Source organism: Gymnodraco acuticeps, unplaced genomic scaffold, assembly GCF_902827175.1.
Source record: "Gymnodraco acuticeps unplaced genomic scaffold, fGymAcu1.1, whole genome shotgun sequence".
NCBI classification, from domain to species: domain Eukaryota; kingdom Metazoa; phylum Chordata; class Actinopteri; order Perciformes; family Bathydraconidae; genus Gymnodraco; species Gymnodraco acuticeps.
In genome coordinates, this window is record NW_022989883.1 from 676,381 (window position 1) to 694,033 (window position 17,653).

The 17,653-nt window shown below is 51.0% G+C and overlaps 1 protein-coding gene across 1 annotated transcript; it reads right to left on the reverse strand.

Annotated features, from left to right (window-relative positions):
• Positions 1–8,030: 8,030 nt before the first annotated feature.
• LOC117534622 (actin, cytoplasmic 1-like) lies at positions 8,031–12,683 on the reverse strand. Its single transcript, XM_034198869.1, has 5 exons — positions 12,558–12,683; positions 10,106–10,345; positions 9,246–9,684; positions 8,944–9,125; positions 8,031–8,835 (listed from the first exon to the last, which is right to left on the reverse strand). Exons 1-5 carry the CDS (start codon positions 12,678–12,680, stop codon positions 8,692–8,694), a joined length of 1,128 nt encoding a protein of 375 aa, XP_034054760.1. The 5' UTR covers positions 12,681–12,683; the 3' UTR covers positions 8,031–8,691.
• Positions 12,684–17,653: the final 4,970 nt, after the last annotated feature.

The following is a 17,653-nucleotide window of genomic DNA, read 5'->3' on the forward strand; positions in this document are numbered from 1 at the left end:
CCTCTCCTACGAATCGTTGCTCAACCTCGGCCTCTTGCCCGTGAACTTCCCATCGGACGACGTTGCAGGGGGGCCCAAGGACAGGCGTAGCCCTGACACGGCTGACACGCCAGACCAGCCCTTGTCCGTCAATGCGACGAGGTCAGCCAACGGCGGCTGCGTGGGGCCAGGTGACCCCCGGGACGCCCAGTGCTCATATCCTCAGCGCACGGTCCCCCCGGTGCGCCCCGCAGCACTGCCGTTCCCTTGTACGCCAGAGAACAACAACCGGATGAAAGGTTGGCTACTCGGGAGATATGCCTCGTCGACGTTCAATACTTGCCCCCATCGAGCACTACCATGCATGGAGGGGCCACCTATCGAGATGCACGTGGACCCCGCAGCTACGCCTAGGGCATGTCACACCGCGGCTACAGTGCCTCTACACTGGCAGCGGAGGGTCCACGATGACCTCCTGCGGGACGAAGCCCTTGGGGTCATTGAACGTGTGCCATACGGCGAGCCAGTGGCGTGGTGTCATCGTATGGTAGTCACTCGGAAGCACGACGGTTCCCCACGCAGGACCGTGGACCTCTCCCCCCTCAACAAGTTCTGCCAACGTGAGACCTTCGCCACTGAGTCCCCGTTCCACCTTGCACGCCACGTCCCGAAGGGCACCTGGAAGACCGTCACGGACGCCTGGAACGGCTACCACAGTGTCCCCCTGCGTGAGTCGGATTGCCACCTCACTACCTTCATCACACCCTTCGGCCGTTGGCGCTACACCAGGGCACCACAGGGTTTCCTGTCATCAGGGGATGGCTACAACCGTCGGTTTGATGCCGTCCTCTCGGACTATGAACGCCAGGAACGTTGTGTGGATGACACCATCCACTTTGACACCGACCTGGAGCAACACTGGTGGAGGACCATCGACTTCCTGACGCGTGTCGGCCGGTCGGGCATCGTGTTGAACCCAGACAAGTTTCAGTTCGCGGAGAGGTGCATCGATTTCGCTGGCTTCAGGGTGTCGGAATCTACCATCGAACCGCTCCCGAAGTACTTGGACGCCATCCGGGACTTCCCCACCCCAGGCTCCACGACGGACATCAGGAGTTGCTTCGGCCTTGTCAACCAGGTGGCCAACTACGCCCAGTTGCGTGAGACGATGGCTCCATTTAAGCCGTTCCTCAGCCCACGCTGTGTGTTCCTATGGTCCCCCGTTCTGGAGGAGGCCTTCCAGGCGTCCAAGCAAGCCATAATGGAGGCCATCCGCGAGGGCGTGGAGATCTACGACATGCAGAAGCGTACCTGCCTCCGCCCTGACTGGTCCATGCGTGGCATTGGCTACTTCCTGCTCCAGCAACATTGTCACTGTGCCTCGGGCATACCGGACTGCTGTCCAGGTGGATGGAGGATCACCCTCGCGGGTTTGCGTTTCCTGTCCCCTGCGGAGCAGCGCTATGCGGCCGTCGAGGGAGAGGCCCTAGCTGTGGCCTGGGGTCTGGAACAGACGCGGTACTTCACGCAAGGGTCCGACAACCTCGTCGTGGTCACCGACCATAAGCCGTTGGTGAAGATCTTTGGCGACCGTACGCTGGATGAGATATCAAACTCGCGTCTGTTTAGACTCAAGCAGCGCACCCTCCCATGGCGCTTTGACATTGTGCATCTGCCTGGCAAGAGCAACTATGCCGCTGATGCCACGTCGAGGCATCCTTCCCCCTCGGGCTCAGCGAACGGCCTCTCCTTGGGGCTGCCGAGCGGGCCTGACGCCGTGGAGTCAGCACTCGCCTCCATCCGCGACGACGCACGGGAGCTCGGAGCCGTCTCTTGGCCCCTCCTCGCACGGGTGACCGCGGCTGACGGATGCCTCGGCCACCTCCTCCAACTCATCGAGCAGGAGGGTGGGACGTAAATGACCCTGCCCTGGCGAGTCTGTCATCGGTCTGTGAGTCCGTCTACGCACAGGACGGCGTCCTGCTCTATCGGGACCGCGTCGTGGTCCCCCCATCCCTCCGTGGGAGAGTCCTTCGGCATCTCCATGCCGCTCACCAGGGGACCTCAGCGATGGGGCAGCATGCCCGAGCCATAGTTTACTGGCCCGGGATGTCCGGGGACATTCAGGCCACCAGGGACGGGTGTGCAGACTGCAACGCGCCGTCCTCACCCCCGTCCACGCCATTCGAGGCGGTGTTTGCTGACTTATTCGACTATGGGGGCCGCCACTACCTAGTTGTCGGGGACCGTCTCTCGGGCTGGGTAGAGGTCCTGAGCTCTACGGCGGGTACTGCCCTGGCGGGCTCAGCTAGCCTGGTCCAACACCTTCGTTCGTTCTTCGCCACCTTCGGCGTACCGGAGGAGCTCTCGAGCGACGGTGGTTCGGTGGTCCGGAATTCAAGGCGAGCCACACTGAGGACTTCATCCGCTTATGGCACGTCAAACACCGTGTATCTTCCGTTAGCTTTCCGCAGTCGAATGGGAGGGCGGAAGTTGCGGTTAAGACTGCTAAGCGCCTCCTGATGTCCAACACCCGCCCGTCGGGCAGCCTTGATCAGGACCGCTTCCTGCGTGCTATGCTGCAGTTGCGAAACACGCCTGACCCCGACTGCAACCTCTCGCCGGCGCAGATCATCTTCGGCCGCCCCCTTCGTGGCTCGCTCTCCTTCGTGAACCGCCTCGAGAAGTTCTCGAACCCGCATATCCGCCTGCTATGGCGCGAGGCATGGGCGGCGAAGGAGGACGCCCTTCGGACCCGTATGTCCCGTACCACCGAGTCTCTGGGGACTCACTCAAGACTGCTCCGCCCATTGGCACTCGGCGAAAGGGTATTCCTCCAGAACCAGCAAGGCCCGAGCCCCCACAAATGGGACAGGTCAGGGATCATGTTGACCGGTGAAAAAATATTCTAACGGGAACTCTGGCCCATGCATCTCCTGGATGTTCCTAAAACGGCAGTGATAACGCCGTTTGGACTTTTCGAGTTCCTGCGGCCTTTTGGGCTCAAGAACGCCGCTCAAACGTTCCAGCGCCTGATGGATTCGGTGCTGCGGGACCTGCCGTTTGTGTTCGTCTACCTGGACGACATACTTGTCGCCAGCGCTTCGGTGGAAGAGCACCTGTCACACCTCCGAGCCCTTTTCACGAGGCTCAGCCAACACGGGTTGATAATTAACCCTGCAAAGTGCCAGTTCGGGGTGTTTGACATTGACTTCCTCGGACACCGCGTCACCAAAGGTGGTGCAGCACCCCTGCCGGCGAAGGTTGAGGCTGTTGCGGCGTTTCCGCTCACAGCCCGGTCGCTCCGTGAGTTCCTGGGGATGGTGACTTTCTACCACCGGTTTATCGCCCGGGCCGCCCACATTATGCGGCCGCTGTATGAGGCTTTGAAAGGTACGACCCCCATCCAGGCGATCGATCTGGACGGCGGAAGCTGAGTCTGCTTTTACGGAGGTCAAGACTGCGTTGGCTCAGGCGGCCCTGTTGGCGCACCCCGTCACCCACGGCTCCCATCTCCATTACCACAGACGCATCGGACTATGCCGTTGGTGCGAAGCACGAGCAGTGGGTGGAGGGCGCTTGGCAGCCACTCGCCATTTTCAGCCGTCAGCTGACGCCCAGGGAACGCAGGTACAGCGCTTTTGACCGAGAACTCCTTGGACTCTGGCTGGCCGTGCGGCACTTCCGTTTTTTGCTGGAAGGCCGTGAATTTACGGCGTTTGTCGACCACAAGCCGCTCATGTCAAAAGTGGCAGAGCCTTGGTCTGCACGTCAGCAGCGGCCAGCTGTCTTACATCTCGGAGTTCACCACAGACATTAAGCACGTGGCTGGCAAGTCGAACCTGGTCGCAGATTGCCTCTCCAGGGTCGTCGTCGGGGCCGTCCAGTTGGGCCGTCCAGTTGGGCATGGCGACGGACCAGGTCACGGACCCCAGCGTACAGGCCCTGAAGGAGGATGGCTTGGGGCTGCGCTTGGAAGACGTGCTTTTCGGTGACGCGGGCGTTACCCTCCTGTGTGACGTCTCCACAGGCCTGCCGCGGCCAGTCGTTCCCGCCAGTTGGAGGCGCTCTGTTTTTGAGGCGGTGCACGACCTGTCTTACACCGGCGGTAAGCCTTCGGTGCGCTTGGTAGCCGCGAAGTTCGTCTGGCGGGGGCTGAAGAAGGACGTGATGACTTGGGCTGGTGAGTGCGTGGCTTGTCAGCGTGCTAAAGTGCACCGCCACACGAAAGCTCCTTTGGAATGTTTCCTGGTGCCGGAGAGGAGGTTTGACCACGTCAACATCAACCTAGTGGGTCCATTGCCCTCCTCTCAGGGTTTTTCCTACCTCCTCACCATCGGTGGCTGACATAGCCCGGGCTTTCATTGCGACGTGGGTGTGTCGTTTTGGCAACCCGTCAGATATTTCCTCGGACCGGGGTTCGCAGTTCATGTTCGAGCTATGGAACGCTGTGGTGAGTGGTTTGGGGGTTAAGCTTCACAGGACTACCGCTTATCATCCTCAGGCTAACGGCCTTTATGAGCGTTTCCATCGCTCCATGAAGGTCGGCCCTCAAGGCCGGCCTGACGGACGGTAATTGGGTCGACAAGCTGCCTTTGGTGATGCTGGGCCTGAGGACCGCGCCTAAGGAGGATCTGCAGTGCTCCACGGCTGAGATGGTCTACGGGCAGCCGTTGAGGGTTCCGGGGGATTTCCTCCCCAACGCATCGGTTCCCTGGTCGGCGACGGCCCAGCGGGTTTTCCTGCAGGACGCCGCTGAGGCCTTTGCTCTGATCCCCACTGCTCGGCACGGAACTCAGGTGTCCCGGGTTCCCGTGGAGCTCCGCTCGGCGGGAAATGTGTTCATCCGCCACAACGCGCACAGAGGCCCCCTGCAGCCCCCTTACAATGGGCCTTTCCGGGTCTTGGAACACGGGGACAAGCACTTGGTGGTCGACCTGGGTGGCAGGGCCGAGCACGTCTCGGTGGAACGGGTGAAAGCTTCTCACCTGGACTTGGACCAGCCGGTGGTGCTGGCTTGACCTCCACGACGGGAAGGCCTCCTGGTCTTGATCCCGGTCGCTGAGTTGAGACCCGTTGTTCCGGTCTCGCCTCTTCTGTAGGCTGCACAGGCAGAGGTCGTTTTTTCCGACTCCTGTGCTCACGAGTCGTGGGGGTCGGCCTGTCGTTCCGCCCCGCCACGCGGACTTTGTTTATGGGTTAATTCTGGGGGTGCTTGTGTGGTGACACATTATTGGTATATAATTCACTGTGTGATTCGTGTGTGTTGCAACCCGGACCCGTTAGTGAGGGTACCGGGGTTGGACGTCTTTCATGCTAGCTGGTTACACAGAGCAGCACATGTACTCACGTCTTCTTGATTAATGAATAATAAAGTGTGGAAGTCCATTCTGAATACACCGCCTCTGACTCCCGTTCATCGGCTCTACAATACTGTGTTTTTAAGTGGCGATGGAGATTATTTGTTGACCCTGCTTTAAAGGATATTTTGCCAAATGGTGCGCTTTATCACTGCCTGGGTTTTGGTTGAAGTGCATCACTGCGTTTTCCCATTTGACTCATTTTCCATCCGAAAAACACGTCGTCTACCTGTCCTGTACCACTTGTTATGACTTCAAGTTACGAGAGGTTTTCCTACGTTTGTCATGAAAAATTATGTCTCAGGAATGTAGGGTTTGGGAATTATGGCAGGTTTAAAAGAAACCATGAAGGCAAAATTAAATCTGTCCTCCACTCTAGCTGTGACATCACGCACTCTAAAATCTGAAGAAGGCCTCTTTACCAATGTCTGAACAATGTTTAATATCTCTAAAAGTAAGAATCAGATTCAAAAGTTGTGTAACACGAATAATGTCAGAAAGATGTGTAACATTTTAAAGTTGGAATGAGGTTTCTGAATGAAAGTATGAAGGAGCAGTTAGCAGTTGAAGAAGGAGCAGTTAGCAGTTGAAGTTGCATGAAGATTGTTGAAGTCTGAAGAGTTTCTCCATTGACTTCCAAGTAATAGCCATCGATTCCCGACCGAGCTGAACGTTTTGATGTTTGAACGGAGTTTCTGCGATGTCCAATGTGGAAGGAGAAGTGGCGCAAAATAACCCGGCGGAATAATAAAGAATTTCGTGCGTAGCATAACAGATAGTTGGAATGCTGCATCAGCATTCCCACTAAAATAGTGGCTCTGCAGCAGGTATACTCGACATTGAGAAACGGCCTCTGTCATTTAAGATATTAAATTACCAAGTACTAATCCCTTCAATAGTTTAAATAGACCTGAATGTGGCATTTACACATTAAGGAATAAACAATTGACACTGTTTGGTTAGAGTCTGAAGCAATATGACACTTTTTGTACATGTTGACACATTTCTGACAAGCCTACAGCATTTTATGTTCTGTCATTTAGGATTTTATGCTATATCATTTGCTAACGTTTGAAAAGACATTTGCATTCGAGTTAAGTCATATAAGAACATTTAGTTTTAGGCATGAGCTTGCACTAACTTCCTTAAAGCAAATGTGTGTCTCTGTAGTTTGGGTTTAACTCAATTCTAATTATTTTGACTGGAATTGAACTAGCAATAAGATTTGATGAAGATTGAAATGATCATGGGGTTATTTTCTGTACCAGACAGGGCTTCTTTGCAGCTCCACAAAAAAACACGTTCTTATATTTAGCCTTTACCAAATATTGTCCTTACTGTAAGTTGAATATTGCATTTGTCCATATTCTTTTCTCAACAAAAAAAATGCAAGTAATTGTGCATCCCTACAGTTCAGTGTGTTTGGAGTTGTCAGGTTTTGAAAGCACCTTCATACCCTGTAAACTGAATATGTACTTATGTTAGTTCCACATTAAAGTCCAAAATCCTTCACTGCTAACAAGATTTTAAAAGCCCTGAGGGGAGACATTAAGCTGCTGAAGTCAACAGTCTACTGAATGTTGTTTTGTGGAATAAATCCAAATGACTGCCTGTAATGGCATCTAAATATTACACATGTATAGTGTCATCCAGGGGCGGTTCTAAGGGGGGGGCAGTGCCCCCCTAACACTGACCTCTGACCCCCCTAAAAATGAAAAGTGAAACAAATGTATGATTTATTACACGATTTATTGAATGACGGAGTAGGCGGAACTAATGTTATTCGTCATTCTAGTCAGACCCATTAGAGCGGTGCACTCACTTTCACTGTCCGGCTGAAGCGCGTGAAAAACAAACACTTTTCATCTCGGATCATCAGAGGCTGTTGCATCCAAGAAAGACTGATTGAAACCTACGTTTCGAGAGACTACCACGATAATTGAAGGTGAGTTAAACTATTGTATCCGTGTAATTGTAGATGTAAAGTAGAGATGTAACTGTTCATTGCCTTTATTTTTATATAAATATGGTGTTAGTGCAAAAATTGTACTATAACTTAAGCTGAAGCTAACCGTAATAACTATAAGATATATCTGAAATAAATAAGTGTACTGAAACAAATACCAATAACTGTATTGCATTGTTTTCTTATTATACTTCATACTGTCTAGTTCTCTTTTTCGTCCTGCATTTATTGTGCACACCTCAGAAAATAACTGGCCCCCCCAGTCAAATTGGTCTAGAACCGCCACTGGTGTCATCATCTTTGTATTGTGACTCACTGGTTCATTAATGTATTAACTCAATAAGCAGCTACCTATGGAATACAATCAAAATGGTTATGCCTAAAAAGGTGATCTGACCACTTTGAGTTTAACACATGGTTCTATAGACTGAAACATCTGGATTTTCAAGGGTTAAGGATTCAAAGTAATCTATAGTAGAGATTTTAGGTTAGTCGATACTTTTAATCATTGAAGTTAGCCTTTGTCTTGACTGGAAATCTGCCATTTAACAAAAGTAAATGAGACCTGTATTAAAGGCCATTTTAAATTCTTTATTTCACTAGTTTAAAAATGTGCTGCATTAATGAATGTGTACTTTTCAAATGTTCTTTTAGCTTTTCAATAACAGTTGGAAGTCACATTCACCTTGAAATAAACTAATTTAATGGAAGACAAGAGTCAGACGTCATGTCGGAACACATGTGCACTTTATTGGGATTGTTTAGTCAGTGTACAGGTTGGCCCCGCTGGTCTGGCACCCCATCACTGAGAGACCCCTTTGCCCCACCACCCCAGGGAATGAAACCTCCATCAGGGGGAAGAGGTCACGACTGGGTTTTGCATAACAAAAACAAAAAAAATTAAACAGGACCAAGATATTTTTAAGGCTGAAAGTACAAAAAACCCAGACCCAATTTACATACAAGCGATACTACAACCATGTTTAAGTATGCGCCAACCACTGGGCAGCCTTCACAGAGGCGAATACGTGTCTGAACAATGCAGTTAACATTTGGAATCATGTGTCTGAACAATGCAGTTAACAAACATTTGGAATGACTCAAAAGAAAAACTAAAATGTACATTTTTTTTTAAGTCCCCAGATGCAACTGCAGAACCCTGGGGTGATTTTTTTTTTTAACCTAGCCAAAACATTACTGTCTCCTTCATCGTTCCAGTTTAAAATCCTGAGTCAAGCGCCAAAATAACTGAAGCCATGCCAATGAGTTGGTCGTCTAGGCTCTGCGCCTGAGTGTGTATGAGAAATGTGTGTGTGGTTGTTTTGCACAGAGCTGAAGTTGTTGGGCGTCTGGTTGGGGAGGGGGAAGGAGGAACAGTCTGTTTTTTTAGAAGCATTTGCGGTGGACGATGGAGGGGCCGGACTCATCATACTCCTGCTTGCTGATCCACATCTGCTGGAAGGTGGACAGAGAGGCCAGGATGGAGCCTCCGATCCAGACAGAGTATTTACGCTCTGGTGGGGCAATGATCTGCAGAGAGACAAGGGGAAGATGCATTAGACACCATTTCTTTTTGCATTCATCCGACTCAAACAGAGCAGTATGTTACTGTGCTGGCTGGGCAGAGGCTCAGCTCACCTTGATCTTCATGGTGGATGGGGCCAGGGCGGTGATCTCCTTCTGCATCCTGTCAGCGATGCCGTTGTACATGGTGGTACCTCCGGACAGCACGGTGTTGGCGTACAGATCCTTACGGATATCGACGTCACACTTCATGATGCCGTTGTAGGTGGTCTCGTGGATTCCGCAAGACTCCATACCTGAGGGCAGAATCAAAACACTGGTTCGCAAGTGTCGCTGCAGGATAACTAGAAGGGGTTTTTCCTTATTTTTAGGGATGTAGTGCAGGTTATGTTAAGTTGGAACTTAACAGGACTTACCGAGGAAGGATGGCTGGAAGATAGCCTCTGGGCAACGGAACCTCTCGTTTCCGATGGTGATGACCTGACCGTCGGGAAGCTCGTAGCTCTTCTCCAGGGAGGAGGAGGAGGCAGCGGTGCTCATCTCCTGCTCGAAGTCCAGGGCGACGTAGCACAGCTTCTCCTTGATGTCACGCACGATTTCCCTCTCAGCTGTGGTGGTGAAGGAGTAGCCACGCTCTGTCAGGATCTTCATGAGGTAGTCTGTGAGGTCGCGGCCAGCCAAATCCAGACGGAGGATGGCGTGGGGCAGGGCGTAACCCTCATAGATGGGCACTGTGTGGGTCACACCATCACCGGAATCCATGACGATACCAGTGGTACGACCAGAGGCGTACAGGGACAGCACAGCCTGGATGGCAACGTACATGGCGGGGGTGTTGAAGGTCTCGAACATGATCTATAGAATGAAAAGAAAACATGTTAATAATCAATCACAATAAAAAAGTACTTAACTTCTGTGGCCACTGCACTCACTACATGCATTATTGTGTGAGGCTAAGATTAAAGTTAGTAGAGAAACAAAGTGCAGAAAGTCATCATTCCTTCACACTTGTGCATGTCAGATGTCTATTAAAGTAGTGCTGATTTAATAACTCAGCTACCACAAGTGCAGATAAAAGGCACACAGTCAAGAGAGACCTGTTGATGATAGATCATCTTATAGGAGAGAAGTCCTGGAGGAGAGGGGGAGGAAGGAGCAGGTGAGAATGGAATGGAGGGAAACCCAGGAAGAAATGAGGCTACGAGTTAAATAGCTAATAATACGGGATAAGCTAAGTATGCTACATTCTGTGTGTGCTAAAGTTAAGGGTGTGTACCTGGGTCATCTTCTCCCTGTTGGCTTTGGGGTTCAGGGGGGCCTCTGTGAGCAGGACGGGGTGCTCCTCGGGGGCAACTCTCAGTTCGTTGTAGAAGGTGTGATGCCAGATCTTCTCCATGTCATCCCAATTGGTCACAATACCGTGCTCAATGGGGTACTTCAGGGTCAGGATACCCCTCTTGCTCTGGGCTTCATCACCAACGTAGCTGTCCTTCTGGCCCATACCGACCATCACACCCTGGAATCAAGACATCAGAGATGGTTAGATTATATATTCTGCACTACATCATGGATATACATACAGTTTACAAGTCCAAGTACAGGTGTTACTGTTTAACTGGTGGCGCGGGGAACTCGTGACATTCTGTAATGGTAGGAATGTGTCAGGGGCGTGTACTTTGAGGAGCCATTGTCGAATAACCAGGAAATACACATTTCGATCGCTTCTTCTGTCGTTTACATTTATCTTTTGCTATATTTGGCTGGATAGGAAGACTTTGATGCACATTCAGTACCAGTGTGGGAGGTTGTGGTTGCGATGCAGATATCCGGACGCGTACAGCGAGGACTACAACATGACAATGAGGTGACTGGGGATGTCTGTTCAAAACATTGCACGCTTGAATAAATCATTTAAACCAGTTATTTTTGCCAGACTTATTACTGAATATCGTTCTTAATGTGATACCAAGTCCATCAGAGACCTGTGTACACCTTCAGACAGCCTACAAGTGAAGCACACGTAATTTACTCAGTTTGAAAGCAGCGTGGAGAAGTCTTCAGCTGTGGAGCTGTGATCCGCCCAGGTTAACTTGTGATACGACTTATGTTCTGTGGCTATCTACCAGCGATCATGTTTAATATTAAAGACTACACACATGCAGTGTTTCCCCTACCATTGTCTTGGAGGGGCGCTGCTGAAAAGACCGCAACATAAGTAAAGATAATGAATACATCCTATTAAAACCTGTGTGGCTTATATGATCTAATTAGTACAAGCAGCATAACGTTTCACCATGTAACTAAAGATTGTAGTCAGGGAGATCAGTTTGACATATTGAACTAATAACAAATCACCTCTGGCTGGCAGAGAACTCTCTGCTCCATAGCTTCTCTTGGACGTCAAATCACATGTACATTTTACATTTATATTCAATTTAATATTCCATCCCTCACATACTTTTGTATATATAATAACTTATATTTTGTTTTTCTTGTTATGCTGCTGCAACACAAACATTTCCCTATTTGGGATCAATACAGTAATATATTATCTTAATTAAGAAATATAACTTCTAATTAGTGTAGCAGCTGACACCTATTTTCAATATGGATTAATCTACCATTTATTTCAATTTTGATCTATAAAAATGTCAAAATGTTCACGAGACTTATCAAAGTGCAAGGTTATATCTTTAGATGTTTTGTTTTAGCCTATGTACTGTATGTCTTAATGCTCTTATATGTGACGGTGTGACTTCCATGAAACGAATATTTTATATCTTCCCAACAGACGAGCTGACAGGAAAACTAACACTCTAACAACCACAACATTGCAAAGACGAGTAAATGTAAATTAAAAACGATTCACAATTTCTTCTTTCTTGCAATGAGGTGAAGCTGACCTTGCACTTGGTGCCAGTAAGGATGTTCCTCACGCAGGCTGAATGTTACTCCTTCCTTACTGACACAGAAGCCCTTGATTTGACAACATCGGTAAGCACACCTTCATCTAGGCTGCACTGTTGGACGTTTCCTGACTTGTAGTGGTTCTCTCCTCTATCTACACTCTTCTTGTCATCTTTGTAAAACGATATCAGACTGGTAATTGACAGCCATGACTTCTAGTTAAATTCAGTGTGGCTAAAATGAAAAGCTTTGTTAAAATATGCAAGCGTGCGAAAGTCAAAGTCAGCTTTATTGTCAAATTCTACATGTGTTATACATCCAGAAATATCGTTTCCCACGGTGTGACATGTATACATAAAACAAAACGGGTCTAGATAAACGTGGTATACATTAAACAAACAAAAAAAGGGCCTAGATAACCGGGGTATACAGTTTAAATGTTAATAATATATTTAAAGTGTTCAAAGTGCAGTTTCAGTGCAAGTCAGTTGAAACGATCTTAAATTGGCGTGACGTTGAAGTCGTGCGACCCTGCTGCTGTACTGGCTTGTAGTTCGTTAATAGCATAACGTTAGCATTTCGCTTCTGGCGACTAGATTTATGATTCAAAAATTAGGGTTGACATGTGGAGATTATCCGGCTGAACAAAACGTGATCCCTCTCTTAAATGTGTGTCAACCACAGACCTTATTTCGAGCTATTTTCCAAAATCCTATGGAGAAATTGCATTGGTTTTCGACGAAGGAACCGGAAGAAGTTTACTTCCGGGTTTTAGGACGCGTCACTGCGGTTCTCTATTCTTTTGGAGCTCAATGCCTCACCTGATGCCTGGGGCGGCCTACGATGGAGGGGAAGACAGCACGAGGAGCGTCGTCTCCGGCGAATCCTGCTTTGCACATACCGGATCCGTTGTCAACAACCAGTGCGGCGATTTCATCTTCCATGGCTGAAACTGTTGAGGAAAAAAGAAACAACGGTTAAGTATCAATTGCAATATGGCACTACTATTAAAACAACAAAGCTGCGTTAGTTTGTTTGTACCTTACACACGACACGGGCCGTTTCTCAATGTCGAATAAACCTGCTGCTGCAGAGCCACTATTTCAAGTATACTGCGTCATCGAGTGGCGCCGAAGGACCTTTTAAGGCCCAATCCCAAACCACACCCTACCCCTACACACTCCCCCTCCGTGACGGAGTGAACTCCGTGGAGTGACCATGGACCACTCGCAGCTCAACGAGGCTCCTCCTGTCAGATGGAGGGAGTAAATACAGCGGCAAGCTTTGGGACAAACTCCCCTCTCTCCGGCAGAAACAGGAAATGCCGTAACTGTAAGTAACAACGGTTTCAAATCAGCATCTCTTAGACAAAACATTTTAAATTAATAACTAAAATAAAACTCCAAACATCTGTAATTGTGTTACTTTTTTGTAAAGCTCTTTTAGTTTTAAACCTCATTTTTACAAGCTTCTTAGTTTTTGCAACAGTCTGTAAATATACACAACTTTATAATAAAATGCACACATTTACCTTTTTCTAGACTAAACACAGGTATGATCCTAAGTAAAACAAATATGAGGTTATCATGCGGTTGTTAACATCGCAGTTTATCAGTGGATGTTTGCTGGAACTACTTGTAAACTATGGTTGATAGTGAGGGTCGTCAATCACTTTTTTGACAAGACAGTAGTGACGGCCATCTTGGTGACGTGTGTTGTTGTGAGAGTCTGCGAGACCAGAGATGTAGTTCATTAAGCGTTTCACACAAAAAAATGTGTTACTTACTTCACAGTTTTACGACACATTTAAAAAAAATTGACTTGCAAAATTATCTTTTAAATTGACAAACATCATATGTGTAATTCGTGGCACAATTCAAACGGGATCGAAAGATAATATTTCTCTCTCCATTGACTTCAATACATAATTTGAGGGTACCGGGGTTGGACGTCTTTCATGCTAGCTGGTTACACAGAGCAGCACATGTACTCACGTCTTCTTGATTAATGAATAATAAAGTGTGGAAGTCCATTCTGAATACACCGCCTCTGACTCCCGTTGATCGGCTCTACACCGGTGACCCTGACGTTTTCGTGAAAGTTTCCGAAGACTCAATGAACATGGCTGATCGCTATGTTTTTGTAAAGCTGCCGGAGTTTTGGGAGCATGCCGCTGCGGCGTGGTTCGCACACGTGGAGGCACACTTTGCCTGCCGACAAGTCCGTGACAGGGATTTGAAATATTTCCACGTGGTAGCAGCGATGGGAAGCTCCACGTCATCCAGGTTGGTGGGATTTATCGCAGACCCCCCGCACCGTGGCAAATATGAGGCGATTAAGGCCCTTCTCCTTAAGACATTTAGCTTATCTGCTAAGGAGAGGGCCCGCCAGATACTTGACATTCAAGACCTAGGAGACAGCAAGCCTTCTCAGCTAATGGAGAAAATGCTAAATCTGCTAGGGGGGGGAAGATCCCCGGATTTTGTTCATGGAGACGTTCCTGCGCAACTTGCCCTTCCCGGGGTCAGACGGCACTAGCCAACACGTCCATTACGGAGCCCCGTGCCTTGGCTGAAGTGGCCGACCGTTTTTTCCTGGCTACCCAGCAGTCCGGTGCAGAGGCGCTAGCTGTGACGCCCGGCGCCCCCTCTACAGTTAAGAAGGCTTGGGGGTGGCTGGACGTGACGGTACCAAGCCAGCGTGGGGACACAGGAGAGTGTTTTTACCACGCGCGGTTCGGGCGAAGAAGTGTGTCGCTCCCTGTAGTTACAAGCCTCCGGGAAACGGAGGAGCCGGCGTTCGGTAGAGGCCCTGAGCGTTGGCGGCACGAGCAGGCTTCTCTTCGTCAGCGACAGAATCTCAGGAAGCTTGTTTCTGTGTGGACACAGGAGCTCAACGGAGTGTTGTTCCTGCGTCGAGGGAAGACGTCGCTCGTGGGGGACATGGACCGTGGTTGACAATGGCTAATGGCGGCCCCATTCGCACGTACGGCGTGAGGCCTATGTGTTTGTGTATTGGAGGACAGTGGTTCAACTGGGATTTTGCGACGGCAGATATTTATTTTCCCCTCCTCGGGGCAGACTTTTTATGTGCTCACGGGCTCCTGGTGGACGTTAAAAATAAACGCTTGGTTGATGCCTTGACGTTTTTCTCCCTCGTATGTACACTTGGCAAGGCGGCGTACGGGCTATCGGGCTCGCTGTCGGGGGCGGACATTTTTCTCAGGTTGTTGGCTGAATTTCCAGACCTGACGCTACCCACCTTCTCCGCGCTCACCACTAAGCATGGGGTGGAGCACCACGTCACCACCGAAGGTCCCCCAGTCTACACCAAGGCCCGGCGGTTGAACCCTTCTAAGCTTGCAGTAGCGAGGGCGGAGTTTTCAACCATGGCACGCCGGGGTATCGTCCGCCGTTCTGACAGTCCTTGGGCCTCTCCTCTACACGTCGTTCCCAAGCCGAACGGCTTTTGGCGCCCGTGCGGGGATTACCGCCGCCTCAACGACGCCACGACACCTGACCGCTACCCAGTGCCGCACATTCAAGACTTTTCAGCACATCTGGCCGGTACGTTGGTGTTTTCCAAAACGGACCTGGTGCGCGGATACCACCAGGTGCCCATGCCAGAGTTCCCGTTAGCCGGTAATTACCGGACTACGACCGGTAAAATATGCTGAAGACCGGCAAATCTAAATCTCTCCGGTCAAAGCGTCCGTTTAAAATAATTGTAATTGAATATATGTGTATTGGTCATGACATGCATGTATGTAGTACTTTGTCAGCTTATCTTATCTAGTATCTATCTAGTACTTTGTCAGCTTATCTTGCTGCATTGCTCTGTTTCAGGGTGTCGTCATCCTTGTCATTAAAGTACCGAAACTGACATTGAGGAGTGTGTTTCTTCATGACGACACCATGGTCGTTGTTGGAAGCCCTGTCCCCGGCTGCGAGTTCGAATCCGAAGACTTGTCTGAAGCACTCGTCATTGCTATATTGACGATTCATGGATTTAGCTACCAGCACGCAGCGCCTGTCATGGCCGCGCCAGCCCAGGCCCCAGCCCCTCACGGCCCGAGACTCGATCGGCCCAAAGTTGATGTGGGCGTGTCGATAGAGGAATGGAACATGTTCATCCGCCGTTGGGACGTATTCCGCGCCGGCTCAGGCATAGGGGATGCCCCAGGCCCCCTTCCAGCTGTTTCAGTGCGCTGGGTCTGTACTTGGAGACAGCCTGTTGAAAGCCGTCCCCGACGCCGCTTCCGGACCCTTGCCAGACCTAATCACCGTCATGCGTTCCCTAGCTGTCATCCCAGTCGCTACATGTGTCCTGCGCACCGAGCTACTTCAGTTCCGCCAGGAACGCGATGAGACATTCCGTGCATTCGCTGCCAGAGTGCGGGGTAAAGCAGAGACATGCGCATATAATGCGGTATGCGAGTGTGGTAAGGACGTGGACTATACCGACCACATCATCCGTGATGTTCTGCTCAATGGCATTTATGACTCGGACATACGGCGCGAGACGCTGGGGACACCTGACGTCCTGGTTAAGCCAGTTAATGACGTAATTGCACTCGTCGAGAACAGAGAGATGGCCCGTAACGCTCTCCCGTCGTCCTCCCTATCAGCCATGTCGTCATTCCGGCGCCTGAAGATGACTCCACAGACGAGCCCCGCCCCGAGCCCTGCGGACGGGGCTAAATGTACCTCGTGCCCGGAATGTAAGAGCGTCTTTAACGTCTTCATGGAGGGGCCTCGCGGGTGGAATCCTAAGCCTCACCAGGTGTGCATCGGCTGCTACAGGGCCCGCCGACGACAGCGGCGTCAACAGCCGCCATCCGACAGTCAACAGAACGCCATGGGGTCGGAGCCGGTCTCCCAGGTCTCATCGGTGCAAGCTGGGGCCCGCCCTGGCCGACGTCACAGGAGCCATCGCCGACGCCGCGCCCCTACGTCGCACGGATGTGTCAACAGGCAAGCACCTATCAGACTCGAGCACCACATCTTCTCCAAGGGCGAATGGAGACGGGCCAGGCTGAGAGACCACCCCCGAGCATTAATCACCATCTCGATGGACATGCCAGTCGGGCTGAGGGATGGCACCGGCAACCGGGGCTCGGCCGACGGAGCTCGGATATCCGCCGTCGCGGACACTGGCGCGCAGTCGGACCTTTGGTCGCTGGAGGAGTTCCTGGCCTGCGGTTTCTCGCGGGACGACCTGCGACCCGTCAGCCTCAGCCTGTCGGCCGCCAACCGCTCCCCTATAACCATCGAGGGAGCGTTCTTCGCTAGGCTCTCGACGACCTGCAGCGGGGGGCGTGTTACATCCTGCCGTTCCATGGTATATGTGAGCAGCTCGGTCCGGGCCATGTACCTCTCCTACGAGTCGTTGCTCAACCTCGGCCTCTTGCCCGGGAACTTCCCATCGGACGACGTTGCAGGGGGGCCCAAGGACAGGCGTACGTCAATGCGACGAGGTCAGCCAACGGCGGCTGCGTGGGGCCAGGTGACCCTCGGGACGCCCAGTGCTCATATCCTCAGCGCACGGTCCCCCCGGCGCGCCCCGCAGCACTGCCGTTCCCTTGTACGCCAGAGAACAACAACCGGATGAAAGGTTGGCTACTCGGGAGATATGCCTCGTCGATGTTCAATACTTGCCCCCATCGAGCACTACCATGCATGGAGGGGCCACCTATCGAGATGCACGTGGACCCCGCAGCTACGCCTAGGGCATGTCACACCACGGCTACAGTGCCTCTACACTGGCAGCGGAGGGTCCACGATGACCTCCTGCGGGACGAAGCCCTTGGGGTCATTGAACGTGTGCCATACGGCGAGCCAGTGGCGTGGTGCCATCGTATGGTAGTCACTCGGAAGCACGACGGTTCCCCACTTAGGACCGTGGACCTCTCCCCCCT